This window comes from Oryzias melastigma, linkage group LG6 (genome assembly GCF_002922805.2).
Source record: "Oryzias melastigma strain HK-1 linkage group LG6, ASM292280v2, whole genome shotgun sequence".
In the NCBI taxonomy this organism is placed as follows: domain Eukaryota; kingdom Metazoa; phylum Chordata; class Actinopteri; order Beloniformes; family Adrianichthyidae; genus Oryzias; species Oryzias melastigma.
This window is the reverse complement of record NC_050517.1, coordinates 30,006,353-30,021,774: the sequence shown is the minus strand read 5'-3', so window position 1 is coordinate 30,021,774 and position 15,422 is coordinate 30,006,353. Positions and strand designations below refer to the sequence as shown.

At 44.9% G+C, this 15,422-nt stretch overlaps 2 protein-coding genes and 1 long non-coding RNA gene across 5 annotated transcripts in view; 1 reads left to right on the top strand and 2 right to left on the bottom strand.

Moving 5' to 3' along the window:
• LOC112152814 overlaps positions 1–195 on the bottom strand; it is a 9,345-nt gene extending 9,150 nt beyond the window's left edge. The window contains exon 1 of the long non-coding RNA XR_002920396.2: positions 105–195. This is a non-coding gene — a long non-coding RNA (uncharacterized LOC112152814). The remainder of the gene's footprint in view (positions 1–104) is intronic.
• Positions 1–10,682, top strand: part of cdk10 (cyclin-dependent kinase 10) — a 12,893-nt gene extending 2,211 nt beyond the window's left edge. For 2 of the 3 annotated variants that reach the window (XM_024282599.2, XM_024282600.2), the window contains 12 exons: positions 659–731; positions 1,296–1,367; positions 1,805–1,907; positions 4,258–4,339; positions 4,606–4,673; positions 4,797–4,849; positions 6,740–6,809; positions 6,937–6,996; positions 7,070–7,193; positions 7,269–7,408; positions 9,773–9,825; positions 9,907–10,682. In XM_024282599.2, coding sequence (XP_024138367.1) covers positions 659–731; positions 1,296–1,367; positions 1,805–1,907; positions 4,258–4,339; positions 4,606–4,673; positions 4,797–4,849; positions 6,740–6,809; positions 6,937–6,996; positions 7,070–7,193; positions 7,269–7,408; positions 9,773–9,825; positions 9,907–10,004 — 996 coding nt within the window. In that variant the 3' untranslated portion in view covers positions 10,005–10,682. Of the gene's footprint in view, positions 1–123; positions 259–658; positions 732–1,295; positions 1,368–1,804; positions 1,908–4,257; positions 4,340–4,605; positions 4,674–4,796; positions 4,850–6,739; positions 6,810–6,936; positions 6,997–7,069; positions 7,194–7,268; positions 7,409–9,772; positions 9,826–9,906 lie in introns of those variants that run through there. The other variant, XM_024282601.2, reaches the window with a different exon arrangement.
• Positions 10,683–11,884: 1,202 nt separating this feature from the next.
• vps4a (vacuolar protein sorting 4 homolog A) overlaps positions 11,885–15,422 on the bottom strand; it is a 10,919-nt gene continuing 7,381 nt past the window's right edge. The window contains exons 8-11 of the mRNA XM_024282598.2: positions 15,094–15,175; positions 14,444–14,663; positions 13,352–13,492; positions 11,885–13,274 (exon numbers count right to left, since the gene is read on the bottom strand). Coding sequence (XP_024138366.1) covers positions 13,173–13,274; positions 13,352–13,492; positions 14,444–14,663; positions 15,094–15,175 — 545 coding nt within the window. The 3' untranslated portion in view covers positions 11,885–13,172. The remainder of the gene's footprint in view (positions 13,275–13,351; positions 13,493–14,443; positions 14,664–15,093; positions 15,176–15,422) is intronic.

Here is a 15,422-nt window from a genome sequence, read left to right as displayed (position 1 = left end):
TGATTGTATTAAAGTCGCACGCCGTATTCCAGAGAGGGCTCACTTGACAGCAGTTTAGCGAGAGCGTGCTGGCTTGACACCAGTCTTTTAAAGGTGACGTTCACCTGCGACAGAAAACACCTGCTGGGATCAAACCTGACTGCTTCCTTAGAAGAAAGGACGTATTCTGAAATAGTTCAAACGTCTTTTATTTCGGGAAGCTGGAAACCACTTCGAGTGTGACGTCATTGACGTGTTTCCGGAGTCGTTTTCCATTGAGTCAGTAACAACGTTATCCGCGTCTGAGGCTTAAATCTGATGCTTTAAACGTCTCCTGTAAATCCTTTAAATGGTTTCAAGGTTATTTTTTAATATGGCATCTAAGAAAACATTTTAACTCAACCTGAATCCATGTTGTTTTTTGTTTTCTTAAAGGAAAATGTTGAAATCTGCAGATGAAGTTGACCTGTTAAGCTCATAAATTCTCATTTTTTAAGGCAGTTAGTTTATTCTGAGTAAATCTGGATAGAAAGAGGATTTGTTTTTCTAAATTCATGGAAAGATGTTAGTTTGTAAACATTACTGTTTAAATGCTGTATGTTATTCTTGTTAAAAAGCCCACACATTAATGTATTTTGAAATAACATCAGCTTTTCTCTTGTATTTATTTGTTTGACAGTTTGGGAGCTGCAGAAGTGTCAGAGAGTTTGAGAAACTCAACCGGATCGGTGAAGGAACCTACGGCATCGTTTGTAAGTTATCATATCAGCATTTCTAAGAAATAAAAATAAAGTTATTCAGAAGTGTCTGATAAAATGAGCATGTTTATGGTCCCAGTAAAATCACCATTTATTAAATAGTGATGCTATACTAAACTGTAAATACAACACTAGAACCTACTGGTAACATTCACTCCACTATCAGTTATTGTGTTTTAGACTTAAGTTTACATTATAATTTAGATTCCTAAAACACATAATTATACCTCATAATATTCAATTTCTCTTCAGCTCCAACTCCAAGAGACTTTATTTAAAATGTTTTATTTACATTAACAAACATGCAGTATTCTTGACTCCTCATTTATCACATTGTTTGATTCAGTTTTTTTTTTACGTCTTCCTTAAATAATTTTAGCTCAGATGTTTTTCTGTCAACAATATTCCCCTTTGTGTCACCAAACAATGATTGTGTGTACAGTAAGACTCTCTTCCTGCTGTGATCATCACTGAATCACTAAATCCAACAGTTTATTCATCGGCTGCTTTCCTAACGATCAGTTCCTGATTGGAAAGTGATGTCATTTCCTGTTTCAGACCGAGCCCGCGACACCAGGTCGGATGAGATTGTGGCCCTAAAGAAGGTCAGAATGGACAAAGAAAAAGACGGTGCGTCTCTGTTTTCTAATGCTCTTGTTGTATATTTATCTGCAGGTTGGAACTCTTAAAAGGTTTAGTTACACGATTATTTTCTCATCTTTCATTTCAATCTTCTTATTGACATAATTACAATATAATCACATTTGATTTTCTTTCATGATTTCTTATAAAATAGAGTCAAACTGAATACAAGATCAGATGGAAACCGTCATTAATATTAATTTATCTTTTTTCAAATATTGTTTTCTTCATTTTTAGCTGCAAACAGAAAAAACAAAAGAGTGTCAGCCTGTTTTCCAGGTTAAAGATGTGAGTCAGAAAGCAGACGCACACGTGTGTTCTTCATCATGTGGAGTGATCATCTGCTCAGCTCATCAGGGTCACACACACACCTATGCTGTTATTGTGGAGTAACAACGTTGTCACGTTTGTGTCTCTCCTGTCAGGGATTCCCATCAGCAGCCTGAGAGAAATCACTCTGCTGCTGAGGCTCAGACACCCCAACATCGTGGAGCTGAAGGAAGTGGTGGTGGGCAGCCACCTGGAGAGGTGACACACGCACACAGACACATGCAGACTCACACGCAGACGCACGCAGACGCACGCAGACACATGCAGACAGACACACACAAACGCACGCTGACACACAAATAGTCACACAGACACACACACACACACAGACGCACGCAGACGCACACAGACACATGCAGACTCACACGCAGACGCACGCAGACACACGCAGACGCACGCAGACACATGCAGACAGACACACACAAACGCACGCTGACACACAAATAGTCACATAGACACACACACACACAGACGCACGCTGACACACGCAGACGCACACAGACACACGCAGACACACACAGACACATGCAGACTCACACGCAGACGCATTCAGACAGACACACACAAACGCACGCTGACACACAAATAGTCACACAGACACACACACACAGACGCATGCTGACACACGCAGACGCACACAGACACACGCAGACACACGCAGACACACACAGACACACACAGACAGACGCAGACAGATGCAGACAGATGCAGACACACAAAGAGTCACACAAACACACGCAGACACACGCAGACTCACACAGACGCATGCAGACACACACAGACAGACGCAGACTCACGCTGACACATGCAGACAGACACGCACAGACACACGCAGACGCATGCAGACAGACGCAGACACACGCAGACACACAGAGTCACACAAACACACGCAGACACACGAGTTTCAAAACCTTTGGCCGCGTTGGGGCGGGGCTAACATGAAGGACCAGTCAAAATCCATAAGGATGCATTGATAACGTCCTTATTCTTTCATAATAGCAACCTTTCGAACTATGTTTGAGATCACTCGAGTATGAAAGAATATTCCTGCTGCGGTGGGATGTTTGTTTAAGCCTCTTGTGTTTCCCTGAAGACTGAATGTTTCTCCTGGTCCTGAAGCCGTCCTGGAGCTGGATGGCAGACAGGAGCAATGAGGGTCTGGTTTTTGATGAAGACCTTAAAGACCCACTCTCTCCATCTCTGATCTGTTTTAAAGACATTTTAGTCGTCTTTTAATTTGGATTGTTTCTAGACAAAAACAGAAAAATGTGTTGTTTTCTTGGACATAGTTTCTGCAGAGCAGCAGAAGTTCATTAAAAATTCCCCTCTGAGTTGTGAGCAGGAGTAACCCCGCCCCCCCTTCCTGTCACCCATCTGTTGACATCCTCTCCTTCTAGCTAACAGCCCCTCACAACCCCAAACCTAGCATAACTGGTTCAACAAAAACGGCCATCAACATCCTTTCTATCCTTTCAATCCAGATTCAGTTCTGATCCAAATTCAGTCCTGATCCAGATTCCGTTTTGATACAGTGTTGATACAGAGTCAGTTCTGATCCAGATTCCGTTTTGATACAGATTCAGTCCTGATCCAGATTCAGTCCTGATCCAGATCCAGTCCTGATCCAGATTCCGTTTTGATACAGTGTTGATATAGAGTTAATTCTGATCCAGATTCCGTTTTGATAGAGATTCAGTCCTGATCCAGAGTCAGTTCTGATCCAAATTCCGTTTTGATACAGTGTTGATACAGAGTCAGTCCTGATCCAGATTCCGTCTTGACACAGAGTCAGTTCTGATCCAGATTCCGTTTTGATACAGATTCAGTCCTGATCCAGATTCAGTTCTGATCCAGATCCAGTCCTGATTCAGATTCCGTTTTGATACAGTGTTGATCCAGAGTTAGTTCTGATCCAGATTCCGTTTTGATACAGATTCAGTCCTGATCCAGAGTCAGTTCTGATCCAAATTCAGTTCTGATCCAGATTCAGTCCTGATAAAGATTACGTTTTGATACAGTGTTGATACAGAGTCAGTCCTGATCCAGAGTCAGTCCTGATCCAAATTCAGTTCTGATCCAGATCCAGTCCTGATCCAGATCCAGTCCTGATCCAGAGTCAGTCCTGATCCAGATATTGTTCTGATCCAGATCCAGTCCTGATCCAGATTCAGTCCTGATCCAGTATCAGTTCTGATCCAGATTCCAGCTCAGAGAAAAACAAAGACGTTCTTGGATCTTTTGGTCTGCAGGTAAATGTATCAGAATGGAGCAGAGTATTTCCTACATCACACATATTCTCTTTTTCAAACATTTTCATCTGTTCCTGATTCACAGTGATCTGAATAAATAGAAATACACCTGAATCTTCATTTTGACCATAAAAGTCCTCTGTCGTCAGTGAGATCTCACGTTAAACCCGGTTTCTGTCCGAGTGGCTCTTTGAGGATGTCTGAATCTGAAACGGTCCTCGTCGTGTCTCGGTTCAGGTAGACGGAGGATTCTGCACAGGTGTTTGGTTCATGACTAACGCTGACGTTTTCCCGTCCAGCTTGTTCCTGGTGATGAGTTACTGCGAGCAGGACCTGGCCAGCCTCCTGGAGAACATGCAGACGCCCTTCTCTGAGACTCAGGTAACGCTGCAGGCGGCGTGCTGGAGGATCCAGTCAGGGTCCAGGTCTACAGGGACCTGCTGCGTCTCATCCTGGGGGAGGGGCTTAAATGACTCTCAAATTCACACTTAAATGTATTAAACATGTTCAGCTTTTGTCCGTCATTATGAACAGAGTGGTTTTAGTTTTGGATCTTTTTACTTATTTGAGCTTTTTTGTTGGAAACTTTTGTTACAGTTGATAATTTAAAAGACTCCTTCAAAGTAAAAGCTTCTTTGCTTTTGCAGGTCAAGTGTATTGTTCTTCAGCTGCTCAAAGGACTGGAATATCTCCACCACAACTTCATCATCCACAGGTGAGCAGCAGGGCCTGTGGGGGCGGGGCCAGTGTGGAGAACGGCTTGTTTCCGTGTGGGGGTGGGAGGATGCTGCTGCTCTCTGGGAGCTGACGCCTCTTTATCCCTCTGATCTGCTTACAGAGACCTGAAGGTGTCTAATCTGCTGATGACAGACAAAGGCTACGTTAAGATAGGTGAGGGTTAGACTGATGACTTTCACAGGTATCGGGGTAATCTCATCACGGCTTCACCTGCACATGTCAGCACATGCAATGAAAATGCTAGTTTTACTGCTGTAAATTTGTGAGGATGGAAAACATCCAAATCTAAAGAAAATGAGGCCTGAGATTTCATCTGTGAGGATTTCTTTATTCAGATTATTGTGAATCCGGAGCAGATATAGAATCAGTTTGAAACAGATGTGAAACACTCTGCATGGACCACCAGCTCCCTTCTCGAGGTTTTAACAACAGTGAGGGGAAAGGGGCAAATGGCCCCGCCCACAACTCAGAGGTGAATTTCTAATGAACTCCTGCCGCTCTGCAGAAACTATGTTTTAGAAAACGGCAAAGACTTTTTGATTTGAACTGGTTTTTGTCATTTCTGATGTTTAAACAGGAACGCCCAAAGCTGTAGTTTATCTCTTTTATTCTCTCGTTTTCAGAGTTTTCTCATGAGGGGATGAATTCATTTTAATAATTAATTCATTTTAATTATCATTAGAGCTGCCACGATTAGTCATGATTATATCGTCTATTAAATCAATCAACAACTAATTTAATAGTCGATTAGTTTTTTTTTTGTGAATCTCAGAACTATGGACTCTTTCTGATTCCACATCTGCCATTCTCTCTGACACACATGTGCAGGAGAGCTAATCCGGTCAGGAGGGATGTCACAGGAAGTTCTAGGATGTTCTAGGAAGACTCGTTACCATAACAACACGCCAACGGAGCTTTACAGTGGAAACAGAAAATAAAAGACTAAAGTTTCCAATGTAATCTGTGAAGAGGAAGAACGTCGTGACGGAGTTTGACGCTGAAGAGGGATCACCGACTAGATAATCTGGTTTGGGATTCTACGGAGTCAGAGTTTAGTGAAGGAGAACCACGTCGTGAACGTTCAGAACCACAAAATGGACTTTAGTTCTATTTGAGTCAGTGAGACCAAAACTTTCTCTTTAGTCAAAAATAGTTCCTTTGTTTCAGATTTAATCTTGTTTTAATAGCAGAAACCAATGAAGGAAAGAAGCTGGACATTTATTAAAGGTTTAATAAACTATTGTCTTTATTTTTGGTTAGTTTAAAGCTAATAATGGTTAAGATGTGCGTTTACATCCAGTTCACTTGTGACCCGATTAGTCTAAACGGAAAACAAAAAATCAACGATTCGTCAACCATTGAAGTTATCGTTCATGGACAATAATCAGTTTGATGCTAAAAAAAAGTGATTTTTACTGCAACATGGATAGAATTATCCGTTTTAACGAGTTAAAACAGACATCTCAACAAGGAGAAATACTCAGAAATGCAAAAACAAACTCATTTCTTATATTTGCTCTCCTTCATCAGATAAATACCACACAGACGTGTTAAAACTCCTGGGATTTTAACCCTTTAACCCCGGAGCTCCAGTCCTTTGAGTTACTGTCATTATTTATTCAACCATTAGCTTGATCATTCCAGTAGATTGTGAAGGAGAAAAGCGGCTTGTTGATCATGTTAACCGTTAGAAAATGACAGTATGATAAAGATTTAGTGTTAAAACGTCACCGCCTCAGGTGTTAAAGGGTTAATGAAAATATGTCTGTACTTTTAATATTTTATATCGTCTCTTTAGTTGTTTTCATCTTAGGCTCCTCTGTTGATTTAAACTGTCAGATCAAAGGTATAAAACTTTTAGTGACAGAATGACAGGAAATTACTGCAACTTTACATTTCAAAATAAAAGAATTTTGTTGTTTGTTTTGGAACTTTTGACTTTGTGCTACAAACACATTCCAGTAAAAACATGTCGATGTGACAGAAATGAAAATAAAAAGTGAAAGAATTTCAGAATAAACGACGATCCTCTTTGTTCCGCAGCGGATTTCGGGTTAGCCCGGATGTACGGGATCCCCCAGCCGCTCATGACGCCCCGCGTGGTCACACTGTGGTGAGCTGGAAACTTTATTGATTCAAAGACGGCTGACAGTCTGAGACCCAGGAAGGTTTTGGAGGGAACGCTCTTCCAGAAGCTTCTCAGCTGTCAGGAAGCTCTCCACCTTCATCTCTGTGTGCAGGTACCGAGCTCCTGAGGTCCTGCTGGGAACCAAGATCCAGACGACCGCTCTGGACATGTGGTGAGGAACACGCGTGTCCCTGTGAGGTCACGTGACCTGGAGTCCGCTCTGATGAATCCGTCTGCTCGCTCAGGGCGGTGGGCTGCATCCTGGCAGAGCTGCTGGCCCACAGACCGCTGCTTCCCGGGACCTCGGAGATCCAGCAGGTGGACCTGATCGTGCAGCTGCTGGGAACTCCCAACGAGAACATCTGGCCGGTGAGACCGGGCGCCGTCCGGCCTCTTCCTGGGGGTTCAGACCGTCCTCTCCTCATGAAACGTTGCTTTGTTCAGGGCTTCTCCCAGCTGCCGCTCATCGGGCAGTACAGCCTGAGGAAGCAGCCGTACAACAACCTGAAGAATAAATTCACCTGGCTGTCCGACGCCGGACACAGGCTGCTCAACCTGCTCTTCATGTACAACCCGCAGCGCAGGTACGCACGCGAATACGCAGGAAGAGCTCCAGAAGTCCAGCTTTCCTCTGGTATCAACTCTGTCAATAGAAGTCTTCAGTAGAACTAAATTAAATAAACTTTTATTCATTCTATTCCTCTATTATCACAGAGTATTAGTTTACCAGCACAAACTCTTTAAAATACATTTAAACCTCAGGAATTTACGAGAATAAAGTCGTCTATTTATGACTTTAAGGCCTAATCCGATAGGGCTGGGAATCACTGGGTACCTCGCGATACCGTGCGATGCGATACGTGGCTCACGATATCGATAATATCACGATACCATGCGATGCGATACGTGGCTCACGATACCATGCGATGCAATACGTGGCTCACGATAACGATAATATAGCGGTACCCTATAATACGTGGCTCGCGATATCGATAATATCACGATACCATGCGATACGTGGCTCACGATAACGATAATATCGCGGTACCCTACAATACGTGGCTCACGATGTCGATAATATCACGATACCATGCGATACGTGGCTCACGATGTCGATAATATCACGATACCATGCGATACGTGGCTCACGATAACGATAATATCGCGGTACCCTACAATACGTGGCTCGCGATATCGATAATATCACGATACCATGCGATACGTGGCTCACGATGTCGATAATATCACGATACCATGCGATACGTGGCTCACGATGTCGATAATATCGCAATACCATGCGATACGTGGCTCACGATGTCGATAATATCACGATACCATGCGATGCGATACGTGGCTCACGATAACGATAATATCACGGTACCCTACGATACGTGGCTCACAATATCGATAATAGCACGATACCCTATTATATGTGGCTCACGATATCGATAATATCACGATACCATGCGATGCAATACGTGGCTCACGATATCGATAATAGCACGATACCCTACGATACTTGGCTCACGATATCGATAATATCACGATACCCTATGATACGTGGCTCACAATATCGATAATATCACGATACCATGCGATGCGATACGTGGCTCGCGATATCGATAATATCACGATACCATGCGATGCGATACGTGGCTCACGATAACGATAATATCACGGTACCCTACGATACGTGGCTCACAATATCGATAATAGCACGATACCCTACGATATGTGGCTCACGATATTGATAATATCACGATACCATGCGATGCAATACGTGGCTCACGATATCGATAATATCACGATACCATGCGATGCGATACGTGGCTCACGATAGCAATAATATCACGATACCCTACGATACGTGGCTCACGATATCGATAATATCACGATACCATGCGATACGTGGCTCACGATAGCAATAATATCACGATACCCTACGATATGTGGCTCACGATATCGATAATATCACGATACCATGCGATGCGATACGTGGCTCACGATATCGATAATATCGCAATACTGCAATAATTGGTAAAATCCTCTCCAATCACTAATCAAACCGGAAGTAAGCGATGGCGGTCATTCTAGCGCTCAGACAAAGTCACTTCTTACCGGCTGGATCTGATCCAGATGGATTACACACACAGGTAGACATGTTTAGACACGCTACTGAGCCTGGATCTCACGGCTGCTTTTCCTGAATGAAACGCGTGTGTCGCCATCAAATGTCCGACGCAGGAACTGCAGAGAAGCTGCGATGCAGCCGCCTCACAAATAAAACATGAATAAACTGTAAATCAATCAAAGGAGCTTCAGAATATTTGTAACGTTATCAATGAGCATTTAGATTATCTGTTCAGATCCAGAATGAGTTTAGCTGCAGATTCACTTCCACTTTAATCTCTCACATTTACCACTTTCTGTTTGTGTCTTCGGCTCAAATTCTCTGTTGCAATTTCTTAAAAATCTTGTAAACATTAAAAAAAAAAAAAACAAATGAGGAAATAAACTTCTTTCAAAGAAAATCCTTCTGTGAAGATTAGTTTTGTTAGGCAAGAATTTTGACCAACCGTCTGCAGTCTTTTAATGCTTGGCATGGTGGAGGTAGCACCATGATGTGGGACTGTTTTAAGAACAGCTAACTACCTAATTACTCCATTCATGTTTAGTGAGCCTTTCATCACTGCAGGACTTAGCTAGCATTAGCATTAGCAGCTAACACCTGAATTTGGCCCTGAGAGGGTTAAAGGTCGAGTGAAAAAATGTTGGAAAAAATGTTGGTTGGCTGTTTTTCTACGTCACAATTAGGATCTTTTTTCCTGTGATTTACAACAATCAGATTAAAGAAATTCTCAGAAATGTTATTTCAGCTTCACTTTCATGATCCGTGTTCTCCATCAGAAGAAATGGTCTTTAATGAACGCTCTTTGCTCTGTCCCCAGAGCCACCGCCAAAGACTGTCTGGAGAGCTCCTACTTCAAGGAAAAGCCTCTGCGTGAGTCCAGACCTGCAGCATGTCCGGGTCGGGTCAGAAAGTTCTGCTGCTCCGTGTCATTAATGCTTTATGTCCCCCCAGCATGTGAACCAGAGCTGATGCCGACGTTCCCCCACCATCGGAACAAGAGAGCGGCTCCTGCTGCTGCCGAGAGTTCCTCCAAACGCAGTAGAGTCTGACCGTGAAGTCTGACCGTGAAGTCTGACCGTAGAGTCTGACCGCTGCACGCCGGACTCCAACGCTGAACTCTCTGAGGACGCCATGGATCCTCAGGAAACGCCAGCCCGGTCAGAGGAGCTTCAGCTGCAGCGGGAAGAAGCACGGCGCTGTTTCACTGAAGAAGACTTGAAAGGAAATCCTTTTTCCTACATTCATGATCCTCTGAGGTAACTTCAGTTTACCTGGAGATGAACACCTTCGGACTGAACCGACCTGGTCCAGCAGCTGTTAGAGGTTCTGTTCTCTGATCCAGGACGGCTTCAGAGCAGCAGCTGGATTGATCCTGATCTGAATTCAGAGCAGAACTCTCAGAACAGACGTGTCACTTCGGTTCTTTCAGGACTTTTCTGGAAGAGAAGTTCCCGTTTGGACCTTGAGCTCCTGAACTGACTCCTCTTTCAATAAGTGAGGGAGCTCTGAGCTGAAACCAGAACCTCCTCACCAAAAGGCTCGGAGCCGGCTCCGCCCTCCAGGACGCAGCCGGCTCCGACTGCGGCTGCGCTCCAAACACTGATATCAGCTGATCTCAAGTCTGCGATGGCGAACTTAATACATTTCTACAATATAAAAACATGCACTGTAAAAAATAAATGTTTGGTTTCAAATACGTGTGAATAAATGCAGTTTGTCTAAATGTTTTTATGAGTTCTTTTAGTTTGAGAAGTTAAATTCAAACTGAATTACACAATATTGAAGTGAAAGACCCAGTTGTGACCAACGTGAACATTTAGAGCTAAATAGATAAATAACAGTAAAAAACATGAATCCTTTGGACCTGGAGAAACGGATTTAGTTTGATCCTGTAGGGATCTGCTGTGTCGAGAAAGTCTTCAGTTTTGAATTAATGAGTTTAAAAATAATATCTAAATAAAATAAGCTTCAGTGTCGATCATTAAATGGGAAATAGACTAAGGGTTCATTTCTGCCTTGATGCCTTAAAACCTCTTAAGTGTAACTCGTAGAACTCTGTAGGAACTCCGTCTGCATCCGTCTGCATCCGTCTGCATCCATCTGCATCCATCTGCATCCATCAGCATCCGTCTGCATCCATCAGCATCCATCAAGCATCCATCAGCATCAGTCTGCATCCATCAGCATCCATCAGCATCCATCAAGCATCCATCAGCATCAGTCTGCATCCATCAGCATCCATCAGCATCAGTCTGCATCAGTCAGCATCCGTCTGCATCCATCTGCATCCGTCTGCATCCATCAGCATCCATCAGCATCCATCAGCATCAGTCTGCATCCATCAGCATCAGTCTGCATCCGTCAGCATCCGTCTGCATCCATCTGCATCCATCAGCATCCATCAAGCATCCATCAAGCATCCGTTTGCATCCATCTGCATCCATCTGCATCCGTCTGCATCCATCAGCATCCATCTGCATCCGTCTGCATCCGTCAGCATCCATCTGCATCCATCTGCATCCGTCTGCATCAGTCAGCATCCGTCTGCATCAGTCAGCATCCGTCTGCATCCGTCTGCATCCATCAGCATCCATCAGCATCCATCAGCATCCATCAAGCATCCATCAAGCATCAGTCAGCATCCATCTGCATCCATCAGCATCAGTCAGCATCCATCAAGCATCCGTCTGCATCCATCAAGCATCCGCCTGCTTCCATCATAATCCATCTGCATCCGTCAGCATCCGTCTGCATCCGTCTGCATCCATCAAGCATCCGCCTGCTTCCATCATAATCCATCTGCATCCGTCTGCATCCGTCTGCATCCGTCTGCATCCATCAAGCATCCGCCTGCTTCCATCATAATCCATCTGCATCCGTCAGCATCCTCTGCAGACGTTCACCTCCACACAGATCCATCTCAGCAGCGTTGATGTTCTTCACTTCAACTATCAGTCTTTATTCAGTCAGTTAAATTAGTCGTCATGGTTACAGCTGTTGGCATGTTAGGTTCTCAGAGGAGCGTTCAACAACCAAACACAGCTGAGCTAATGCAGCACCGAGGAAACGTCGAGTCAGAAGAACAAGCATCCGTCTGCATCCATCAGCATCCATCAAGAATCCATCAGCATCCGTCTGCATCCATCAAGGATCCATCAGCATCCGTCTGCATCCATCAGCATCCATCAAGCATCCGCCTGCATCCATCAGCATCCATCAAGCATCCATCAAGCATCCATCAAGCATCCATCAAGCATCCATCTGCATCAGTCAGCATCCGTCTGCATCCGTCAGCATCCATCAGCATCCATCAAGCATCCGCATGCATCCATCAGCATCCATCTGCATCCATCAGCATCCGTCTGCATCCGTCAGCATCCATCAAGCATCCGCCTGCATCCATCAGCATCCGTCTGCATCAGTCAGCATCTATCTGCATCCATCAGCATCCGTCTGCATCCGTCTGCATCAGTCTGCATCCATCAACATCCATCTGCATCCATCTGCATCCATCAGCATCCGTCTGCATCCGTCTGCATCAGTCTGCATCCATCAGCATCCATCTGCATCCATCTGCATCCATCAGCATCCGTCTGCATCCGTCTGCATCAGTCAGCATCCATCTGCATCCGACTCTCCTTAAAGCTTCCTCCAGTTTTCATGTCAATCATATAAACTGTTTCACTGTAGAAATCCTAATTTTTGTGATTTTGTTTTTCAGCTTCATCACCTGAAGACATTTTTCTGCAGTAGAAACAATAACAGAGTCGTTCACTCTGATTTATGAGCTGCAGCTCCACTCAGACGTCTCGTCTTCTTAATACTGTCTCACATCCAAACACTTAACATTAAATAAAGCGGGGACTCCTGACATTCACGGGGTTTTCATAAAACACGCTGGCGCGGCGGCAGGAGCGACCTTCACGCTGTCCTTCACTGGAGTCAAAAACAAAGTGCAGATGAACAGGAATCCTTCAGTCAGGGCCGCTCTCCCAGAGAACAGAGAAACGTTCATGGAGTGAAAGATGCTGGAGCAGAAGACGGCCGGAACGGGGCCTCCGACTCTGACCCCGGCGTTAACGTCCTCTGAGGATCCCGACAGAGCAGAGGTCACAGCCGGAGGCGTCCGTCATGAAAGCCTACAGAGCGGTGAAGGAGAGGATGATGGGAGATTCGTCACTGGGAGCAGTTCCAGTCTTCAGGGAGGGACGGTTCCGTCAGCCCTCCATCCCAAAGTCCTCTGAGAACTTCTTGACCTTCAGCAGGTCTTCGGTGTTGACGGTGGGCCGGGTGGTGGACAGAGAGCGCAGCATGTCGGACTGCAGAGAACCCGGAGACACAAACCGGTCAGAGTTCTGCTCTGCGTTCTGGACGGTTCCGTCTGACCTGTGCTCACCATGCAGACGATGGGCTCCAGCAGCTTATCACTAGGCACGTCCATCCAGGTCATCTCTATGGCGCCGGGGTCACCTGGGGAGCACGGGGTCAGGAGGTCGTCCACCATCAGCTGGTTGTTGCTTCGGGATGGACCTCGGACCTGCAGGAGGAGATCCAGGATAAATCTCACCTCGCCTCAACGGGATCTGGCTGCAGACATCAACCGCCGGAACAGGAAGTAAAAGCATGTCGTTCAAATAAAACTTTATTGTAACTGGTGACCGTAACGGTTACAGTATTTTCTTCAATGAAAGCTTCTTCTGCACTTGTTTTGGTTACATTGGATAAGTTCTGCTTCCAGAAGTTCCCCTCCGTCATCCGAGTGTCTAGTACAGCAGTGGCCCCAACCCCGGATCGTGGACCGGTACCGCTGCACTGCTGTAGAGCAGCAAACTACTAAAACATTTTAAAAACTCCATATACAGCAGTACCTGTGATCAAGCTAGTGTGAATGCTGTGAGCTGAATGTGGCCACTGAAGATAAATGTGCAGATAGTTGGAAAGGCTAAAATATTAGCAAAATGCCAAATTAGCCTAAAAAAACCTGAAAAAATCCTTAATTAGCCAAAGCAGCCAACATGTTGCTACAAAATTAGCTCAACTTAAAATGAGTCTAAAAAACTGAAAAAAGCCTAAATTAGTCAAAACAGTTGGCATAAGGCTGAAATATAAGCCGATTGCCAAATTAGCCTAAAAAACGGGTAAAATGTGTAATTTCGTGAAAACAGCTAGCATAAGGCTAAAGTACGAGCTAAAGTCCAAATCAGCCTAGAAACACTTAATAACTGCCAAACAGGGAAAAGGTAGCATCAAAAGAGCAGAATATTTTAACAGCTGAAAGAGCTGAAGACTTAAAATAATAAAAATAAAGAAATAAAGAATCGCTGTAAACCAGCAAATGTTCTCTCCTCCCGTCTTGGCTCAGAGTCTCCTTCTATAGATCGGTCAGATTTAGGGGAAAATAATCAATGATTCTTCTCTGTTGGTGTTTGGGGCCGTATCCGGCCCGCGGGCCGGGGAGCCCCGCTGTAGAGGACAGAGTCCGGCTCACCTTCTTGAAGTGGGTGGCGGACTGGACCTTCCGGACCGGCTGCATGAGCGCGTCCCGGACGATGATGCTGATGTCGGCGCCGGAGTAGCCCTCGGTTTTGCGGGCGAGCTGCCGCAGGTCGGCGTCGTTGAGGGTGTGCGGCGTGTTCCCCAGGTGGATCCGGAACATCTGCGCTCGGGCCGGCTCCTCGGGCAGAGGGATGTAGATCCTCTTCTCAAACCTGAGAGGATCATTCAGATCTTCACTCGGCTCGTAGACAGAAAACTGGATTTAAAACACTTGTTGTGTCCTGAGAACAAACAGCCGATGAAACCCCAGCAGTGAAGACTGCTGTTTACTTTAAGTTTGTTTACAGAAAAACAAAGCCACTTGACTCATTTGAACACGTATTTGGGTTTTTTCAGAATGAAGTCTATAAGAGAATCCAGTAAACTGACAGATTCATCAGTTTTTACTCGCCGTTATTTGACCTCAAATGTTCGGCGTCCTTCCTCGCTACTGCATTGATTGTTGTACACATACATTTTGTTCAATAAAGTTTTTTTTCAAAACCGTCCGTCCTGACATGAATCAAAGATGGTCTCCAGAGACATCAGACCGAGTTCATGTCTGAACTGTGAACAGACTCTAACGTGGCGGCGGCGGCTGACCTTCTGCGGATGGCGGCGTCCAGCACCCAGGGGATGTTGGTGGCACCCAGAACCAAAATCCCGTCGTTGTTGTTTCCCACGCCTGAACACAAACAACACAGGTTTACACAGACGCAATGGGAGGAGTCTAAGAACGTTTCAGATCATTTGAGCGTGAACGTGACAAGATTCTCCATCAGATTCGTTTGTGAACGTGGATTTAAAGCTGTGTGTAGGTCGTCGGCATTGAAATTTGTTCATGTGCATCCATCCATCCATCCATCCATCTTCCTCCGCTTCATCCGGGACCGGGTCGCGGGGGCAGCAGTCTAAGCAAAGATGCCCAGACT